The sequence below is a fragment of the Mustela lutreola genome, chromosome 13 (assembly GCF_030435805.1).
Source record: "Mustela lutreola isolate mMusLut2 chromosome 13, mMusLut2.pri, whole genome shotgun sequence".
Lineage (NCBI taxonomy): Eukaryota > Metazoa > Chordata > Mammalia > Carnivora > Mustelidae > Mustela > Mustela lutreola.
The window spans coordinates 75,660,474-75,680,373 of NC_081302.1; the positions used below are offsets into that span (position 1 = coordinate 75,660,474).

The window sequence follows — 19,900 nt, forward strand, 5'->3', positions numbered from 1 at the left end:
TGACATAGAAGACTGTTTCAATATAAATTATGAGTTTCTAAAATGATCTTCCTTTAGTACTTTTGTTACATGGCCATTAACTCTGTCTTTTCTGTTGTAGAATATTTTGCAGCATCCCTGGCCTCTACTAATGTGAGTAGCAGCCCTTCTTCAAAGTTTTGAAAACCAAAAACATCCCTACATATTGTTAGATGTCCCCCACCAACCCCCAAAAGGGGAGGGGCAATATGGCCTTCAGCTGCAAATCACTGAACTACCCAATTCAGATGTTCCCAAAAAATTGATAATCAAAAGATAATTTTTAATTAGTGAAAGATGACTCACTTACTAATTAAATCTAAAATTCATGATTTTTGTATACCAGGTTCATAAAGAATATCTCATGAGAAACAGAGTGAAGATTTATTTTTAAACAATAATGGAATTTGTGTGTACAAGAATATTCTAATTTTCTTCAATCTAACCATCTTGTGATAAATAAATCTATGCAGTACAACAGCTTAATCACTGGTTGCTTTAATTTTTCACTTTAAAGATAAGACTAAATCAAAACCTTTGAACTTAGTATACTTTTCAACCTGAAAGAACCAAAGAATAGCTACAATTTTTTTTTTTTTTTAAAGATTTTATTTATTTATTTGACAGAGAGAGATTACAAGTAGGCAGAGAGGCAGGCAGAGAGAGAGGTGAGGAAGCAGGCTCCCTGCTGAGCAGAGAGCCCGATGCGGGACTCGATCCCAGGACCCTGAGATCATGACCCGAGCCGAAGGCAGCGGCCCAACCCACTGAGCCACCCAGGCGCCCGACAATTTTAAAAGCCACAATAAATCCAATATTATTCTGATGAGTATCAATAGGCTATACTGAAACAAGGTGAAATATAAATATCTTACTTTGTACTTAATTTGAAGTGTTGCCACTGAAATCAATTACAGATGTTTATTCTGAAAGATGCTACTATGAAGGTTGCAGACTCAAATGCTGATAATGGTTCTTCAAAATTAAATTTATGGAACACCCAGAAAACAAGCTGCATTGGAACCTGTAGACAGTTTTAAAATACTCTTTTCCAACAATTTTTTAAAGACACAGAAGGCTGTTGTTTTCTGTAATTGGGAGTTTTAAAATCATCTCCCTTTAGTGCTTTCCATTGTCACATGGCCATAAACCAAAGACCAAATAATTTCAAATGATCACAGATAATATTTAGACAAAAATTCACGTGTCAGTACTTTTAATGTTGTGTACATCAAGTTATAGTAAAAAGATGACTATAAACAACATGCAGCCCCTCTATTTTCATGAACAGCACAACACATTACAATAAACCGAGTTTATATTCCACCATCAAGTGTGGTTCTCCCATTAGTTCACTTTGTGACGGGTCTGAAAACAAACAAAAACAAACATATTAAAGATTCTCAAAAAAAAGATAAATTCAATGATACTACCCACATGAAAATCTAGAACAGGCAAAACTGACAGAAAAGAGACTAGTGGCTGCCTAGTGGGGTCAAAGGTAGGGAAGTGACTGCAAAGGGACCAAGGAAACTTTCTGGGGTGATAAGCATTTTATATCTTTACTGGGGGAACACTTACACAGCAGTACACATTTGCTAATATTCACAGAACCGTACACTTAAAATGAGTACATTCTATTATACGTCAATTATATCTCAATACAGTTGTTAAAAAAAAAAAAGCCAGATTGAAAAAATTCTCCTTTTTCAAAATTCAAGCCTTCCAGTGGCTTCCCAGATGACTCTAGGAAACAATCTGTAATTAAAAGATTGAGCAAGTCTCTTAATCTAGTTTGCAAAAACATTTTATTTCTATTGTTTTGTGCTCTGTTACATATTATATACACATACACAAACATAAATCAGAATTCAAGACCAAGAAAATCTTTAAAATCTTCACTATCCTGTTTTTAGAGAGCAATCAGAAAAAGTCTTATTTTAACTGAACAGTACACATAAGGGAGCTTTTAAAATTAATGGCAACAGTAAGCTTCCAAAAAACAAACAAAGCCTTTTCCTGTTTCTGCCCCCTATTCGGATAAAAACCCAATGAACTATAAAATTAGTTTGTAAAAATAAATAACCATCCATATTAAAAATTACAGGTCTGGATGATTCCTCACTGATCTCCTCAGAGACTAGAGATTCTTATGTCACATCAGTTCAGCAATCTATACACTCACTCTCTACACTCATCACACATCAAAGTAGCCTCAGCAACAACTACCGCTGCTATCCTCATTAATAGCAGAGTAACTGCTATATAAAAGGCATTCAACATCTAAACTTATTTTAAAAAAATGTCTCTACCATGAGTACAAAGAATAGGCAAAGATGTTTGCTTATAGCACTGTTTTGTGTTAAGTGAAAACAGACGGGCACCTGAGTGGCTCAGTTGATTGAGCGTCCAATTCTTGATCCAGTTCAGGTCATGACCTCAGGGTCATGAGTCTGAGCCCTGAGTCAGTCTCCGCACAGAGCCTGCTTAAGATTCTTTCCCTCTCCCTCCCCCAACCCCACTCACACACACCTCTTTCAAAAATTAAATTTAAAAAAATAAAAGTGAAAAAAGCGTCCAGCAATAAATGCACTAATGTATCATACATACTTTAAGATATACACAGTACACCAGTCGTGTTAAAAAAAAAAAAAAAAAAAAAACAACCACTTAGCAATGCCGAATATTTCTGACTATATATATTAGTATAAAAACACACAGAAAAAAGTCTGGAAGGAAATATACTAAATGAAAACAGCAAGTAACTGAAGAATAGGAAAGAGAAATGGGTGTGGGGGGAATCACGGAAGACCCGAGTTTCAGATGTAATGTTTTAAAGTGTTAAACAATACATTAATTTTTACGACAACTTTCTTTTAAACTCTACTTTAAGCTCTGACTTTAATGACGTGCATACTTATTAAATAAATCACTTACACCAGAAAACAACATACCACATGAGCAAGGTAATGGCCTGTGGTTCCAGCACCTGCTCTGCTACTACCTTGCTGTGAGAGACTGATAGGGAGGACTGAGCCTCTCAATCAGTCTGTTTAACCACCTTAAAGTGAGGGAACTCAAGTAAACAGAAGACCCCTTCCAGCATTAAACGTCTAGTTTTGATTTTACTATTGTCCCTTCTCCTCCTTATAAAATGTGCAGATTTTTCTTGGTCAAGTACTTCCCTGATGAGTAAGCAAAACCCTATCACTTCCAACACTTACCTCAAAACCCTGCAGCCATATGGGCCTTCTTAACACACTCGTGTGTGTGTTGGGAGACAATTCTCTATGGGTCTCTCAAAATTCTCTTAGATAAACTGCCTGCCTTTGTTCTAGACTCTCTCTCCAAAGTTGCTTCTAAAGTGAACACCCTCAGAAGACAAAGATCATGACTTTTCTGGAGCACAGAACAGAAAGACTTAATGCCTATTATAAAAGATTCAGATGTCCTGATCTGGGGGCTCCTCTACCTGTAATAAAATACACCATATATGTGGTATCACCTGACCCTCTTCTTGCTACTCTTTGGGAGCTGGAGCTCAGGGAACCAACAGGAAAGCTGATACCCCAGCTACTGCTGCTGCTGTGAGGAATAAACTGTCCTTTGACTCTAGGAGTCTTGTCTTCTGCCAGGATCTATGAAACCAAGGCAAGCTAACCAGTTAGCTTATAGATAAGAAAACATCTTAAAACCCTTCAGAGTTCGGGTGCCTGGGTGGCTCAGTGGGTTAAGCCGCTGCCTTCGGCTCAGGTCATGATCTCAGGGTCCTGGGATCGAGTCCCGCATTGAGCGCTCTGTTCAGCAGGAGCCTGCTTCCTTCCCTTCCCCTCTCTCTGCCTGCCTCTCTGCCTGCTGTGATCTCTCTCTGTCAAATAAATAAATAAAATCTTTAAAAAAAAAAAAAAAAAACCCTTCAGAGTTCTTCAGCTGTTCTCTCAGGTTACAGACCTTTAACATATGGATTGCTTCTTCTGCCTAAAATAGTCTTCCCTTTACTTTCTGATTAACTAATTCACACATTTTTAGGAAATCAAGTTATCTGTCATATTCACAGAAGTGCCTGTCTCTCCCATCCAACAATAAACTATACCATTATCCCTTTTTATTCCTAGAATTTATCAAAATTCGTAATTATATGTTTGCATTTATCTGTTTAGTGTTTACCTCCCCACGTAGAAAGCACAGTTTGTCTTGTCACGATTGTATATTTAGAGCTTAGTCCAGTGCCTGACACATAATAAATGCTTGACTGAGTAAATACTTAACAAGCACCTCTCGCTTTCTTTATACAAAATTGCACGAGTTGATTTTTAAATGAATGTATTTTTGTAACTAATTTAAAGACAAAAATATAGTGACAAGAACTATCACCTTGGTAATTTAAAATGAAGTGTAAGTTCAATGTAAAAAGTTTAGGAAATCCAGATTTCCCTGCATTCAAAAAGCTCCCTCAGGAACGATTTTCAAAGAGGAGGCTTCCCAGACTTCTGCCGTATCTAAGCATTTCCTTACCAGACACCAGCAGCCAAGCAAAGCTACCATAATTTAATCCTGTTGGGTTTTTCTGTTTCTCCTGAACTGCTGGGGCATAATGAACAGATGCAATACTTAACAGAGTTATATTTGTTTATCTTCCCCAGAACCAGAAAAAACAGAGGATGCTGTTTGGATTGTTCGTACTTAAAAAGTATTTATCTCATATATAATAAGGTTTTTGTTTTTTTTTTTTAACAGACAGAGATCACAAGCAGGAAGAGAGGCAGGCAGAGAGAGAAGGAAGAGAGCAGAGAGCTGAGCAGAGAGCCCAATGTGGGGCTCCATCCCAAAACCCTGGGATCATGACCTGAGCCGAAAGCAGAGGCTTTAACCCACAGAGCCACCCAGGCGCCCCTCTCATATATAATAAAATTATTCAAGGAATTTTGTTAAAAATGACAGATTCTGGGTGCCTGGGTGGCTCAGGGGGTTAAGCCTCTGTCTTCGGCTCAGGTCATGGTCTCAGGGTCCTAGGATCGAGCCCCGCATCGGGCTATCTGCTCTGCGGGGAGTCTGCTTCCCCCTCTCTCTCTGCCTGCCTCTCTGCCTACTTGTGATCTCTCTCTCTGTGTCATATAAATAAATAAAATCTTTTTTAAAAAAAAATTAAAAAAAAAAAAAAAAAGACAGATTCTTCTTTCCTGTTCACCAGCTACAGAAGCACAAAAACTCTCTGAGGGGAGTTATTTTTTAAAGAAAACGTTTCTGACTTTTTCTAGTCATTTTAAAAACTCATCATATCCCATAAATATTTTGAATACTGAAACAAAAATCATTGTTTAAGCTATCCTCGTAATACTAAATTAGATTTACACATCAGACTATAATTGCAGGACATGAAATGAAGGACTATCATCAACTGACTGTAATGACTACAACCTTGAAACTCCATAAATTTCTCCTTTAAAACCAGTTAAAGAACAGTTATTACCATTAAATATTGTCTTACAGCAATGAATAAACATAAGCGAATCAATCCAATGAGCTATAAGTTCCATAAGGATGAGGATGCTACAGGTTTTGTTTGTTTCCATTGCCTTGTACGTTATTAGGACTCCATAAAAGGTGCTGAATGACACTTACCATTAAGAATATCTTCAAATCCAATAGTCTCATCATTACCTCTCAAAATATCCAGTGAAAGGTTTGAGCTTGGAAGAAATGGAAGACGCTGAACCTTCACAAAAAATATGAAAGGGCAAAATAAGAGAAAACCAAGGGGAGAAAGAAAACAATATATAATCTAATTTCATCCTCCTCATTCTTTACGTGTAAAATTCACAAAGCTACAAATAAAACACCAACATAACCAGTGGCAAAAACACCAATTCATATTTTAGACCCAAATCAATTTTTTAAAATTCCTTAAAACTTTATTCCAAATATATAAAGACACTGAAAATTAGTTTATTAACACTTAATAATCCCATCGACTTTGCATATATTTTGGGACTTGGCTTCTGTCCCAAGAAAACCACAGTATACACGTGATGAAATGCAAAACCCCAGATCTAACATCATATCTATTTCATAATAAAAGTGGGATAATCAAACTCCTGAAGAAATTCCAACTCGGTAAGAGCATTATTCTACTTAGTAAACTGATCACTTCACTTTGTATGTTGTTTTGTATTGCTCATTATAAAAAATGTAAGTTAGGATCCTTAAAACAGTTCGGCTAACCAGAAAGGAAGACCAAAGACACCTGTGGGGCCTTTAAAAAACACAATACCATCCTGAACTAGCGTTATTTACCTTTCTCAAGAGTTAAATATAAAGAGTGCAGACTGAAATGTAAGTACACAGTGAAGCAAGCACGGGCTGCAGAGTCAGAGACCTGGAATCAAACTGTTCTACTACTTACAATACTAGTTACCTGATCTGTCTCACCGTCAGCTTCCTCACCTGTGAAACAGGGTAATACCATCTTCCTCTCAAACATGCCAGATGATATGGTGTAAAGGATGTTTATAGTATAGTCACTGGCATATACTTGGTATTCAATCAACTTTTATATAGCCAAACCAAATTTTCAGTTTGTGTGTTGTTAGTTGTCTAGCAGTCATAATCAGAAACAATGCAGATTACTTTGGATATTGACAAAAGAATGCCAAGAGTAATAGGTGGTCCATACTACCGGATACTAGTATTTTAAAATAATCATAACTCTGAAATCTAAGGGTGCTGTTAAGATAATTTCCCCCAAGAAGATATATCCAGACTAAAAATATTTTTAATTACTAATGGCCTATAGTGTTTGGGATGAAAAAAATTCTCCAGGTTGTCAAAATTAGAAAAATATACCTATTACTTAAAATATACATATGTTTTTATTTATATTTACTTATAAATAAATAAATATATATATATATATCTTTCTTTCTTTCTTTAAAAGGAAAGTAGGGATGACAGAGGAAGAAACAAAAATGGAGCTTTTAAGTTAATCCAAAGAGTAAGGGCCTGGCAGGTACAGTTTGATCAGATATAGCCCTGAGAAAGGACCAAAAGCAGGGATGAGCAGACAACTATTATACATCCCCATAAGCAAGAACTGCAGTAGTACAGGGATAAGAGGGAAAAGGGAGGGAGCAGAATTTTGGGCAAAGATTTCTGAATTAAATGGGATTAAAATGTTAGGGCTGATATATAAGCCATATGTAGCTGGAATGTGAACAGCAGGAAAATCAAAGCGAAGCTAGCGAATCTGTGCCATGTTTGTGTTATTTCAATCTTCAGAAGAACCCTAATAACACACACTGTTGTTATGGTTAACTCATCTCACATTAAAAACAAACAAATGGGGGCACCTGGGTGGCTCAGTGGGTTTAAGCCTCTGCCTTCGGCTCAGGTCATGATCTCAGGGTCATGATCTCAGGGTCCTGGGATCAAGCCCCAAATCAGGCTCTCTGCTCAGCCAGGGAGCCTAATTCCTCCTCTCTCTCTCTGCCTGTCTCTCTGCCTACTTATGATCTCTGCCAAATAAATAAAATCTTAAAACAAACAAACAAACAAATAACAACAAACAAACAAATGATCTGAGGCTCAGAAAGGTCTCTAACTTATTTAAGTTCTTAAGAGTAGTAGATGGTGGAGCCAAGATTCACATCTAGATTATTCTGACTTAGAGCCAGACACGCTCTTTTAGAACTTGATCATTGGAAAAAAGTCTTGAAATAGCTTCCACAATGACTTAGCTAACATAGTTGATGGCACTAGTAGAATTTACTGAAAAAGACACAGTAGTAGGAAGAACATTTATAAAAGCCAAAAGGTGAGAGAAAAACTGAATCAGGACATGCAAGTAGTTTTAGGAGGCTATGAAGTATGGTGGAGAACAAGGAGAGGCCAGTTCATGGACAAAGCCATGTTAAGGAGCTGAGTTTTAATTTAAGGGCAAAGTGAGGGGAGTGACATGGTCAAATCTGTATTTTATAAAGATTATTGTGACTAGAGCATGTACAATGGTGGGAGGACAGCAGTGATTCAGACAAAACACAGTAGGCAATCAAAACCAATGTAGTAGCAGTGGTGAGAATATGTAATTGACTAGATGGTGGGAGGTATGGGTGGAGGGTAGGGATGTAGTGCAGGGTGAGATAACCACAGCTCATGCTCCAATCTCTGCCTTAGGAAGCGACCTATTCATACATGACACATGTGAGTATGTGAGAAATAGGGAGTTGTTCTGTACTTAGACATGTTTACAGCTCATGAGAATTAAAACTTGGGGGTCATTGGGGCGCCTGGGTGGCTCAGAGGGTTAAAGCCACTGTCTTCGGCTCAGGTCATGATCTCAGGGTCCTGGGATCGAGCCCCACATGGGGCTCTCTGCTCAGCAGGGAGCCTGCTTTCTTTCCTCTCTGTCTGCCTGCCTCTCTGCCTACTTGTGATCTCTGTCTGTCACATAAATAAATAAAATCTTTAAAAAAATAATAAAAATAAAAATAAAAACTTGGGGGTCATCAACATATAAATGATACTTGAAGTTATAGGTATAGACAGGAAATAACAGGATGAAAATAGGACTAGAGATGGGAACTAAAAGAACAGAATTTCAGGGTACAGAAAAAAGCAAAAGGAATCTATGTGGCAACACCAGAGAACAAGGTTTCAGAGATAAAGACAATATCAGCAAAGTGTGGTGTCCTAAAAGCCAAGGGAAGGAGTCACTGGTGTAACATACCACAGGGAGATCAAACAAAAGGGCATACAGATATCCACATTGTTTAGGAGAAGCTTCACTGCTGTGATGGGAGCCAGAAACCAGTGGGTTGAGTGAAATAGTAGGTAAAGGAGTGTACAAATGGAGGCAACTTTAAGGCGCTCAACCTGCAAAAGCACACTTAGTGAGAGAAAAGGTGCTATAAAGGGACTGACAGAAATTTTGTTTTAAGAGACAAAAAAGATTAGAATGAATGTAAACACTGCTGATGAGTCTGAGCAAAGTAGAGAAAGAGGATAAAGCTATCAGCTATAGGAGGATCCATGAAAAGGGAGTTCCCTGACCTAGTGTGAGATGACGGAATCCAAAGCACAGGTCAAGGCAGGTCTTACACGCTTGGAAGGACATTTTTGAAGATCTTATTCCTGAGCAACAGGTGCACTCGGCTACATACAAACTGCCTACATATAAACGTACAACCACATGCATATTCCTAGAGGTATTTCAAATTCAATGTAGCCCTCCCAAAAAGAGAAAACCATGAAAGTAGATGCAGAGAAGTTTTGGCACAGAGCTCATAATCTGAAGTTTTCCACATAATGTCTTCTTTTTTCTCTATAAAGTAGAAATCGAGGTCATATCCTGAAAAGGAGCAAAGTAGAATGGATTGCAGAGAAGGTAAGGGTTATGGGGCTAGTCCTAGAGAAGAATCCTTCCAATCCACAGCAACACACATGTCATAAGTGATATCCATCAACTCACCTGCTGCACTGCCTTGAATTCCATTTGCAATTTTAGTGGAGCAAACAGACCCTGGATGTTTCTTAGTGTAGAAAAATTCATTTTATCTTGGTTGAGCTGAAACTACGAAGGCAAACAATGTAATTTCAAATGTTACACGCAACATTCTGCTTTCCAAACAGCACAAATACGTATGTAGCACAACACTTTAAGAATTTTAATATCCATAACTGAAATTAAAACTAAGTTCTTTTATTAATTTTGTCAATAAATTTTAGAACATAAATGTCTGTTTTATCCAGCGTGCACGTGTACTTCACCAATGTAAAATTATCACTTAAAATTTGGATTTAGAGAAGTGATAAATGTTCTGTAAGGAATGTTTTTCACATTGAAAAAAACATATTTACAAAATATTTCAGTGTTTTTTATTAGAATTACCACAAAACTGTAAAACAAAGGAAAGGTATAAATGAGAAACAGTTACACACAAGTGACAAAAACAGTGAATTTCTAAGTATGCAAGTATGTAATTCAAAAGATTTCACAAAGGAAATAGTCTAACCCATGACACCACCCTGTTAATTAAGTACAATGTTTAAACTCCACTTGGGGTAATAGATTCCCAGGTGGCAGGGAAACCCAAAACTCTAGAGTTTGTCCAGTTTGTATTGGGTGCTAATAAGCAATTTTTTTCCCTAGAATCATACTTCTACTAAACACTAATATTACTTCTAAAAAACTGATTGTAATCTAATGTACTTTAGGCAAAATGAATCAACTTGACCCATAATCCTAATTTAGTTTCCCAAAATGGGTAGTGGATATGATTTGCAGACTACTACAAAGGTTTGTCCAAGTTAAAGTACTTACAATAAGATAAAGTGACCTCTGATCAATTTCCATTATACTACATTCTCTTGATAAGATTTTTAGGTCATGGGCATGGGGAATAATTTTGATCAAAAACCTACTGAGAGATTAGTGCCCACTTAAGACATGACCAGAGGCCATATACATTAAGTCTAAGATAAGGTACCCAGTGACATGGTTTTTAATTACTTTAGCTAGAGTATAAAATTTTAACCCTTATTATGGGTATATAATCTGAAATTCTCACTGAAGGATTTCTGTTAAATACTGAGCTATCCTCCTAAGTAAATACAGTTTTATGTAAAAAATTCTATTTTATAAACTTTGATGAATATGTCCATCTTTAAATATGATGTCAAACTATAATTATCAATCAACATGTATTTAATTATTAGCAACCACAGGCAAAATGAGGATTTAAAAAACTGATTGTAGGGGCGCCTGGGTGGTTCAGTGGGTTAAGCCTCTGCCTTCGGCTCAGGTCATGATCTTGGGGTCCTGAGATCGAGTCCCACGTCGGGCTCTCTGCTCAGCGGGGAGCCTGCCTCCCTCTCTCTCTCTCTGCCTGCCTCTCCATCTACTTGTGGTTTCTCTCTGTCAAATAAATAAATAAAATCTTTAAAAAAAAAAAAAACTGATTGTAATCTAATATACTTTAGGCAAAATGAATCAACTTGACCCATAATCCTAATCTAGGTGGCAATAAACCACAAAACAGTCTGCCATGGAGGAGGTTATATAATCGAATTGGGAAGACATTACATATAGATCCGGGCTTCTCAACCCTTGGCACTGCTGACAGGGTGGGCTACACAATTATTTGTTGTGGTGGATGGGGACTGTCCTTTACATTGCAGGATGTTTAGCAGTGTCCCTGGCCTCCACCCGATTGATGCCAGGACCAAAGACCCTTCTCTCCCAATACTACTTGTGACAGTCAGACATTCTAAATGTTCCCTAGAGGAGGTAAAATCATCCCTAGCTGAGAACCACTGATATAAATAAGGATGGTCATCTTCCATCACCATCACTACTACAGCTCCCGATCATGGAGAGCTACTGTAAGCCAGCATATGCAAGGCATGGGCTATTACTAACTCCATTTTACAGATGAGGAAATGAAGACTTAAACAGAGATTAAGGAATTTGCCCAAGTTCACTTAGCTGCTAAGTATGGTGTCAAGAATCTAAACTTACATAGCTCAATTACACAACCCATGCCAAAGGACTTATAATAGTTAATAAGTGGCACAGAATTTCAAGAGGCTGCCATTAGCTGATTAAGTGATTAAGGAGACTACACAGAAGCAGCTGATGTAAACTGAGTCTCAAATGATCTATGTAATTTTTAAATTCTTCATCACCATTTGGGCCAGTGTCACTCTGATTTGTCAATGTCTCTCTTAAAATGTATTGCTCAGAACTGAATCAATATTCCAAATCTAATGGCCAGGCTAATACTTGAGAAAGTGAGAATGTAATCTCCCTTGATTTGAGCCCCATCTTCCTGAGTAGTAAGATACCTCTTTCTTCCTGCTCTGAACGTGTATTTATAAAGTCTCTGTCTTTAGAACATGTATACAGGATATATCCTCTTCAGGGGTGACCCTTCCCTATCTATTAACCTGGTTAATACTGGTCCACAGCTATTCAAAGGTCTACTCCTCTACAAAGACTCCCAGCAGCCCTCTGCACAGGTGGCTGCTCCATCTTGGTCCTCTATACCATTTTATGAAGCCCCTAGCCACTGCTTGTCCTCCCATTAAATTTTCAGCCCCTCAAGGATGGGGATTATGTCACACTCATCTGTGTACCTACTGTGCCTAGCAAGAGAATACGACCCTCAGTAACTTGGAGATGCAGGGCTTGAGAAAGAGGTCAAGGCTAGAGATTGGACTGGCAGTCAATAGCAAAAATGGCAGAGGAAAATTATAAAGGAAAACAGGGTCATCAAATGAGGAAATATGAGAGGAATGGAAAGGGGGATTGGTCTTGAGAAATGTCCATACAGGGGCATATTGACTGGCTCAGTTGGTAGAGCATGGGACTCTAAATCTCAAGGTCTTGAGTTTAAGCCCCATGTTGGGAGTAGGGCCTAGTTAAAATAGTCCATAAAAAAGACTAAAGAAGAATGTGTAGAAAAAAAGCTTTAGTGAAGCAGTTTAATGATAATTCAAAGCCTGCTCTACAAGGATATTGAAAGTAAGTCCTCATATTCTTCATGGTCAAATGCTCAACATTAAAATTATCTTAATAAATGAAACTATGTATTACTAAAAGTATATTCTTCTACTAGAGGATAAAAATAGAAACATGGATAACATACTTACATTTTTTTCTGATAATTCAAGAGGATGACTGGGCAAAAGTTCATTTTTCACACAAGGTAGGCTGAAAAAAAATATTTAAAAGCGAGATTATAAATCACTCAACTGCATCTATCAACAGGTATAACTGGTATATCAACAGGTATAAAGGAATGGCAAAAGGGAGTTTTTAGGAACAATGACACTTCTGTATCTTGATTATGGTAATGGTTGCAGGGATTGATATATTTATTAAAATTCATAATACTGTGAATTATAACATAATGAATTATATAACACTTTTAAAAAGGTCACATTTACTATATATGATAAATGTTTTAAAACATATCAATTAGGGACGCATGAGTGGCTCAGCTGATGAAGCGTCTGCCTTCAGCTCAAGTCAGGATCCCAGAGTACTGGGATCAAGTCCAGAAACAGGATCCTTGCTCAGCAGGGAGCCTGCATCTCCCTCTGCTTGTGCTCTCTCTCTGACAAATAAATAAAATCTTTGAAAAAAGCAGCAATTATAGATACTAGTGGTCAATTCAGTAAGGTGAACCCTTCGAAAAACAGTGTTAAATGATGCCCTACGTCTGGAAGAAATTTAACAAACTATGTTTAAAATTACTATTATTTGATGACATGCTTCCTATATTATATAAAAAAAATCCAGTGGCACCTGGATGGCTCAGTCAGTTGAGTGTCCAACTCTTGGTTTTAGCTCAGGTCATGATCTCAGGGTCGTGGGATTGTGCCCCGCATCAGGCTCCGCACTCAGTGAGGAGTCTACTTGAGGATTTGCTCCCATCCTCTGTCCCTCCCCTCACACACATGCCCCACCCTCGAATAAATAAATTAATCTTAAAAACAATTACACCTCTTCTGTTCAGGTCTATGCATATTCAATATTTAATGTATTTTTAATAAATACATGCTGAACAGTATATTTGACATTTAATAAATACCTACTATATAAGGTCATACATTATTAGAAACAGGCCACTGGTCTTTAACACTCTAGATACATAAAGAGGACTATGCTTATTGCCAAAATGGGATTTGAGAGCTGAAAAGAACCTGCAACAATCATTCACTGCATATTGTCTTTGTACAGAACATTATCCTAGAAGCAGAATTTGAAAATGGCTGTGTTCACAGCAATCTTAAAGTCTAACCGGGAAGAAAAAGAAGCCTTTTAGGCGGAAAAAAGTAAATATATAAGAAATCATCAGAACCTGGTTACTGGCTAGTTTTATGAATTTGATTATACCATACCATAAATCAAATTATATCTCCAATTCCAAAGACTATAAACTGCATCTTTCACTAGAAAATGGAAAGACAATAATGAAGCATTAGGTCTGTCCCCAGACACCACCATTAGAATGACATTTTATTATAGTAAGACCAAAATACCTTAAAGTTACAGATAAAATTCAAAAATTCACAACAGATGTTTACAGGGGTAGGCAACCTGTCAATAAGTACCAGAAATTGAGATCTAAACATATAGAAACATGGAGGAAATCAAAGGAAGGGGTACAACTGTGTGCTGAAGCTAGAAAAGTAAAGTAACAGCAACTAACACTTACTGAGGGCTAACTAATGTCAGGTACTGTTCTAAATATTTTTCATGTATGAATTCTTTTATTTCTCAAAATGAAATTTATTACTATTAACAGCCCTATTTTACAGATATAGATATTAAGACATAGAGCAATTAAGTTACCTGCCTGAAGTCACACATCTAGTAAAGAGCAGAGCCAGAATCAAAACCCAGGCATCCTACTCCTGAGTAGGCTCTTAACTGCTGTGTTCTAGTTTCTCCCAGAGAATTACTCCAGTAGTTAATAAGGACACAAACGGCTCTCCAAGTTAGCAGTAGCAAAAAGAACAGTACCAAGTCATGCCACTGGGTAACAGCTCCTTGAAGGATGCCTTATCCAATCCTACGACTGTTAAGACTTCCTCTATTACAAAAAACATCCACTCCCACCCTCCCCACGTCTAAGGTATACTATTTGCTATGTCCCAAATTAAATATATATTTATGGTCTATCAAAATAGTTAAAGAATACTGTGAAAAAGAATTCACAGAAACATTTTATTGTAACAAAGTCAAAGTCACAATTCCCCCATATACCCTTTTCGAAGAAGATCATGACTTTCAAAAGGTCCACTTGCTGAAAGTTCAGTAACCGGAATACTGTCCTTTAACTGAGATCCAAGTCCTCTGGCATTCTACAACACAAATAAAAACACTATTAAATACAAAAAATGTTTTAAAACTCACACTTAACATCTACATAAAAAACACTGTATATGCACTAGACAAAAAAAATAAAGTCTCTGCCCTCAAAGGGCCCACAGTCCGACAATTATGATGAGCCTTTACATTATGGTAGAATGATTATACATGGCACATTAAATAATATCAAATTTGGGGGTAGGAAGGATTCCTGATTGATCTCTGAATACTGTCATACTGAAAGGCATTCCAGGAAAAAAGAATATGGGTAAAGGTACAAAAATATAAATAAACAAGCTATAAGCAGTTTAACATGACCAGCTAACTACATATCAAGTAAACCAAAGCTGGCAAAATGAAAAAAACAAAAAGGCTTAAACAATCAAAGAAATTCAGGTTTTATTCTGAAATTGAGAGAGAGCCCCTGAGGGTTATGACAGGATCAGATTTACTCTCATTGGAAAGATCCCTTGCTTAGGTTGGAATGATTAGCACAGAATGAGAATAGTCCAGGACAGACTCCTGGGAAATACAATTCCTTAATGAAGAACAAGAGAGTTGGATTAAGAACAGGCTAGCTAGAAGAAGGTGGTCACAGAAGCCAAGGGAAAAAAAGAGAGACATTCAGAAAGTATTTGGTCTTTAGAACAGGGTACTCCCTATGAAAAATCAATCTAATCAGTACATTATAAACAAAACCAAACAAGAACAAAGACTCCCAGTATATCTGGTATTGGTTTATTATCACCCTACACATCTATACCATAAAAATTTGATCACCAAATATTTATTAAACATCTACTATGTGGCAGGTACTCCAGTAGATGCTGAAGATATACACCTACCTTCCAGGGTTTAGTCTAATGAAGATAAATTAAACAAGCAAATAAATGCAATAAACATTACAACAGGTAAAACACAAAAGCTGACTTCTAATCACTTGTTGGTCAAGTACAATATTGCTGTAATTCTGCAGAAAAATGTAAAATGGCTACAGGTAGTTTGGTATCCCCTTCCACTATTCTAGGAGAAACCACTCTGAGAAAACAGCATTTTAAATTGATTTCTTAATTTATCTGTGTGTATTTTATATTGTCAGGTACTTTAGCCTGTTCAGAGTTTCTTCAATCTACCATTCTACTTCAGGATCTCACACCTGGGTAACTTTAACAGCACCTGACTGGGTCTTGCTGTGTCCAGACTTTTCCATTTCCACTTCCGCAAATCAAGGTTTTCCTAAAACGTACAATATCTACCACCAAGCTGTTACAAAACCTTTCACTGATTTGCCAATGTCTTCTTTGAAAAATAAGTCCAACATCCTTAGCCTGGAACTCAAGAACCTACAAAACAGGCCTCCCTCCAAAGAAGTCAAAGTTGATCAGGAAAAGAATCTTGAACCTAGTGCAACTGTCTCTAACCTATTATGTGACTATGATCAAGGCATACAATCTCTCTGGCCCCTTTTACTCATCCCTCCTGGTGCCTGAACTCTTTCCTCATCTAGAGTTATATGACTGTGCCTTTCCGAATGCATCTCCTGGTACTTCCACACATAAACATTCTCCTGCTCTCAGACTGCTTTATTATAAAGCAAGAGAAGAAAAGTTTCTTCTACACACAAAGAAAAGAAAAATTCGGATTTCTGGGCTTTACTGTCATGATTTCACCCAATTTCCTTCTGTAAAATATCAGGATTGGTACCTGATGTTTCCATTAAAGCAGCAGAGAAAAACAAATCTATGAGAAGTTAAGTACCACTAGACCTCAGAGTGTTTAGAAGACCTCTTCACAATGATCAGCAGTATTTCCAACAGAAACTTTCTAGAGTTAGATGGCCTCGTATCAGAGTCAGAGGCCGCAGCCCTTTAGGAGTCTTTCCCAAGCATCCCAATTTTAAAGTTAGAAAGACAGAAAGTGGATGGTAGGGACGCCTGGGTGGCTCAGTTGGTTAAGCAGCTGCCTTCGGCTCAGGTCATGATCCCAGCGTCCTGGGATCGAGTCCCACATCGGGCTCCTTGCTCCGCAGGGAGCCTGCTTCTCCCTCTGACTCTGCCTTCCACTCTGTCTGCCTGTGCTCGCTCTCACTCTCTCTCTCTTACAAATAAATAAATAAAATCTTAAAAAAAAAAAAAAAAAAAAAAAGAAAGTGGATGGTAGTGGGGAGGATGCACTAACAATACTGACAAACGGGGAGTAACCAACGTCTCGATTTTTTCCCCCTCCAACTTCTGGCATACTACAGGTTCCCCAAAATGTCTGTAAAGGTGAGAGATAAAAAGGAGACTTTATAGCTGGGTTTGTTAGCAAAGCCGTTCCGCGGCCTGGGGTGAGTGAGGAATTCGAGGACTTTGGGCCCCCAAGGTTTGTTTGCCCCTCAGGGGGAGGGTAGTCAGTCGGCGGCGCCGCAGCACACACCACAGAACAACGCTGCACTTTCGGATTTGTCCTTGCCAGCTCGTCGCCAACTATGGGGAGAGGGCCGGGGCGTGCTGGAGGTCTCCAGGTTGAGACGGCGCACATCGAGAGAAACAAGTGAAGGAAATGAAGCCGAAGCGCCGCTCGCGGGACTGGTGCCGGAGCCCAGCCCGGGCGACAGCCGCGAAACCCCCAACCCCGTGACTCGACAGATCATGGCGCCCGAGGCCGGCCTCATCCTCCCGCCGCCGCCGCCGCCGCCACCCCGGGACGAGATAGGAGGGGGCGGCCCATTTCTCCCGGGCCAGGATCCCGAGCCCGCCGGGAACTCAGGTCGCCCAGGGTCTCACTCACCATCTTCACTTGCTCTGTGAACAGCCTCTCAGCCCCGTTACCGTCAGTCGACCCCGCCGCTCACTTCCGTTTCCGGGGTCCCCCCCCCATCCGCCGGAAGTGCGTCCGTCCGGGCAAGGAAGGAAGGAGGGCGCGGGGCGCCGGGAGGGAGCCGCGCGGGGCCGGGGCTCCCACGCTTGAAGTCCCGAGGGACCGGGGGCCAAGGGCTCAGTAAGGGTGTGGGCTGGGTGGAAGGCGGGGTCGGGACGAGACGTGCCGGAGGGGAGGGAAGACGAGGACCTCCGCTTGATTAATAAACATCTGCCATGGGTACAGTATTTGAAGGTGGGCAATGTGCTTTGGTAGATGTGTCCCGTTATTTAATACAAAAGCTCGTTAAAGTGGGTACTACATTTTTCGTGAGGGTAAACGAAGCATAGGTGGGATGAATAATTTTCAGTCTTTGAGCTAGTAAGGCAAACGGAGAACACGAGGCTTTGCCAGTTTATTTATACAGATCATATATCAAAGACCTGCTATGTTCAAAATCCTGTCCCAAGGCCAAGAATACAGAAATGAATGTGGCTGATGTGGTTCCTGGGCTAGAGAAGCAGCGAAGTGGTTGGGGTGGGGGGGAAGGGTGACATAGAATGAGGTATGGTTGATAATTACAGACATATATTGGGCTTTTACTTATAGCAACACAATTCTAAGTGCTTTACATGAACTATCTCCTTTAATCCCTTCAATATCTTATGAGGTATGTACCACTGTTGTCTCAATTTTATGGTCAGGGAAAGCAAGACAAAAGAGGTTAAATATACCGAAGAACCCATAATCCATTATCATAATATCACACTGTGTTGCCTTCCAAATATAATGTGATAAAATGGACTCATACTCTGTCACCGTATAATGGAGGTGACTTAAGGAATCCTCGGGCTGATAGTGAAAGGATAGAATGAACTCGTTTGAGGTAGGAGAATATATGAAAGAAAATCACTGGCATTTGCTTAGGTTAAAAAAAAAAAAAGGGTAGGGAGGAAGGTATGTAAGGCTGAAGTTCAGAAAGTAAGGTAGAGTAGTGGGAGATGAGGCTGTAAGTAGATGGAGGCAAGTTTATTATGGAGGCCTCTGTGCCAGTTAAGGATGAGGCTTTCAGAAGCCATTGAAGGTTTTCTAAGGAAACATATCTAAGGTCAGATATGTTCTGTGTATCTACAACCATGGTCCTACAACCTTGAAGTTCCAGGGTAGTCCAGATTTCAAATATTCTGCACTGTTGTCCTTATCTTCTGACTCTCCATATCTACCTTGAGATGTGAGTTTGAATGTTTTATTTGCATCTTATTCCTTACACTCAGTTCCACCTAAGGAGAAATTTTAAAACTGCAGCTCTTAAAAAGAAATCACTTTAATGTTGATTATTCACAATTGAGTTATTAAATTTTTGTTGAGCTTATGATTCTGGAGCTAAAGAGAAGAAAAAGCCATTTCCCTATACTTGGGATGCTTTTATTTTCCTTAGGGAATAGACATGGTAAATTAATGTGGTAAATGCTTAATAGAGAAAGGGAGTTGGATCAGGAAGTGGTTGGGAACAGGGAAAACAGGCTTTTGAGGAAGAGGAAATGTGGAAAGGCAGAGATTTGCCAAACGGTATGTTGTAATATGGACAATGAAGTTTTCCACGTGTTTGGAGTTCTGGGTGAGTAGGAGAACAAGATGAAATGAGATTGGGGGGGGATTGGTGGGGGTAAAACAAAGGGACTGTATAGTGTGCTGAAGTTTGGGGCTTTTTCTTTTTTTCTTTTTCTGAGAAAATAGGCAGTAATGGAGGTCTTTTCACAAACATTTAACATTAAAAAAAATTCTGGTGGCAGCATGAAGAATATACTGGAATTGGGAGAAACTAGGAACCAGGATACAATTTAGAGTATTGCAGTAGTCCACAGAAGAGATAGGATAGAAAGGTATCATAGCACATTGCAGAGACTTTGAGAAGCAGTGAAAAGTAGTATGGACCTTAAGAAATACTAGAATTCATGAGGCAACCATTGGAAAGAGATCCTGCTGTGGAGACAAAAAAGAGATGGTCAGAGAGGTAGAAGGAAAATCAAAGTGCCACCAAAGAATCCAAAGGGGAAGAGAGTGTTGAGAGGTTGAAAAGTAGTTCAAAAGAGAGGTTAGAAAGTAGTTTTAAAATAGCTTTAAAAGGGGACACCTGGGTGGCTAAGTGGTAAAGCCTCTGCCTTCGTC

The 19,900-nt window shown here is 38.8% G+C and overlaps 1 protein-coding gene across 1 annotated transcript; it reads right to left on the reverse strand.

Annotated features, from left to right (window-relative positions):
- Positions 1–1,217: 1,217 nt before the first annotated feature.
- On the reverse strand, positions 1,218–17,794 carry POMP (proteasome maturation protein). The gene is made up of 6 exons (XM_059144130.1): positions 17,663–17,794; positions 14,786–14,883; positions 12,664–12,724; positions 9,482–9,583; positions 5,641–5,734; positions 1,218–1,386 (listed from the first exon to the last, which is right to left on the reverse strand). The coding sequence occupies exons 1-6, from the start codon at positions 17,663–17,665 to the stop codon at positions 1,319–1,321; spliced, it is 426 nt and encodes a 141-aa protein (XP_059000113.1). The 5' UTR covers positions 17,666–17,794; the 3' UTR covers positions 1,218–1,318.
- Between the last annotated feature and the right edge of the window lie 2,106 nt (positions 17,795–19,900).

Bases quoted from the DNA above. Each gene is read 5' to 3' on its own strand.
- POMP (XM_059144130.1), bottom strand. The intron at 5,735-9,481 runs GTGAGTTGATGG...TTTTTTGTGAAG, and splicing joins AATTCAAGGCAGTGCAGCAG to GTTCAGCGTCTTCCATTTCT. The intron at 1,387-5,640 runs GTAAGTGTCATT...GTTTGTTTTCAG, and splicing joins ATTTGAAGATATTCTTAATG to ACCCGTCACAAAGTGAACTA.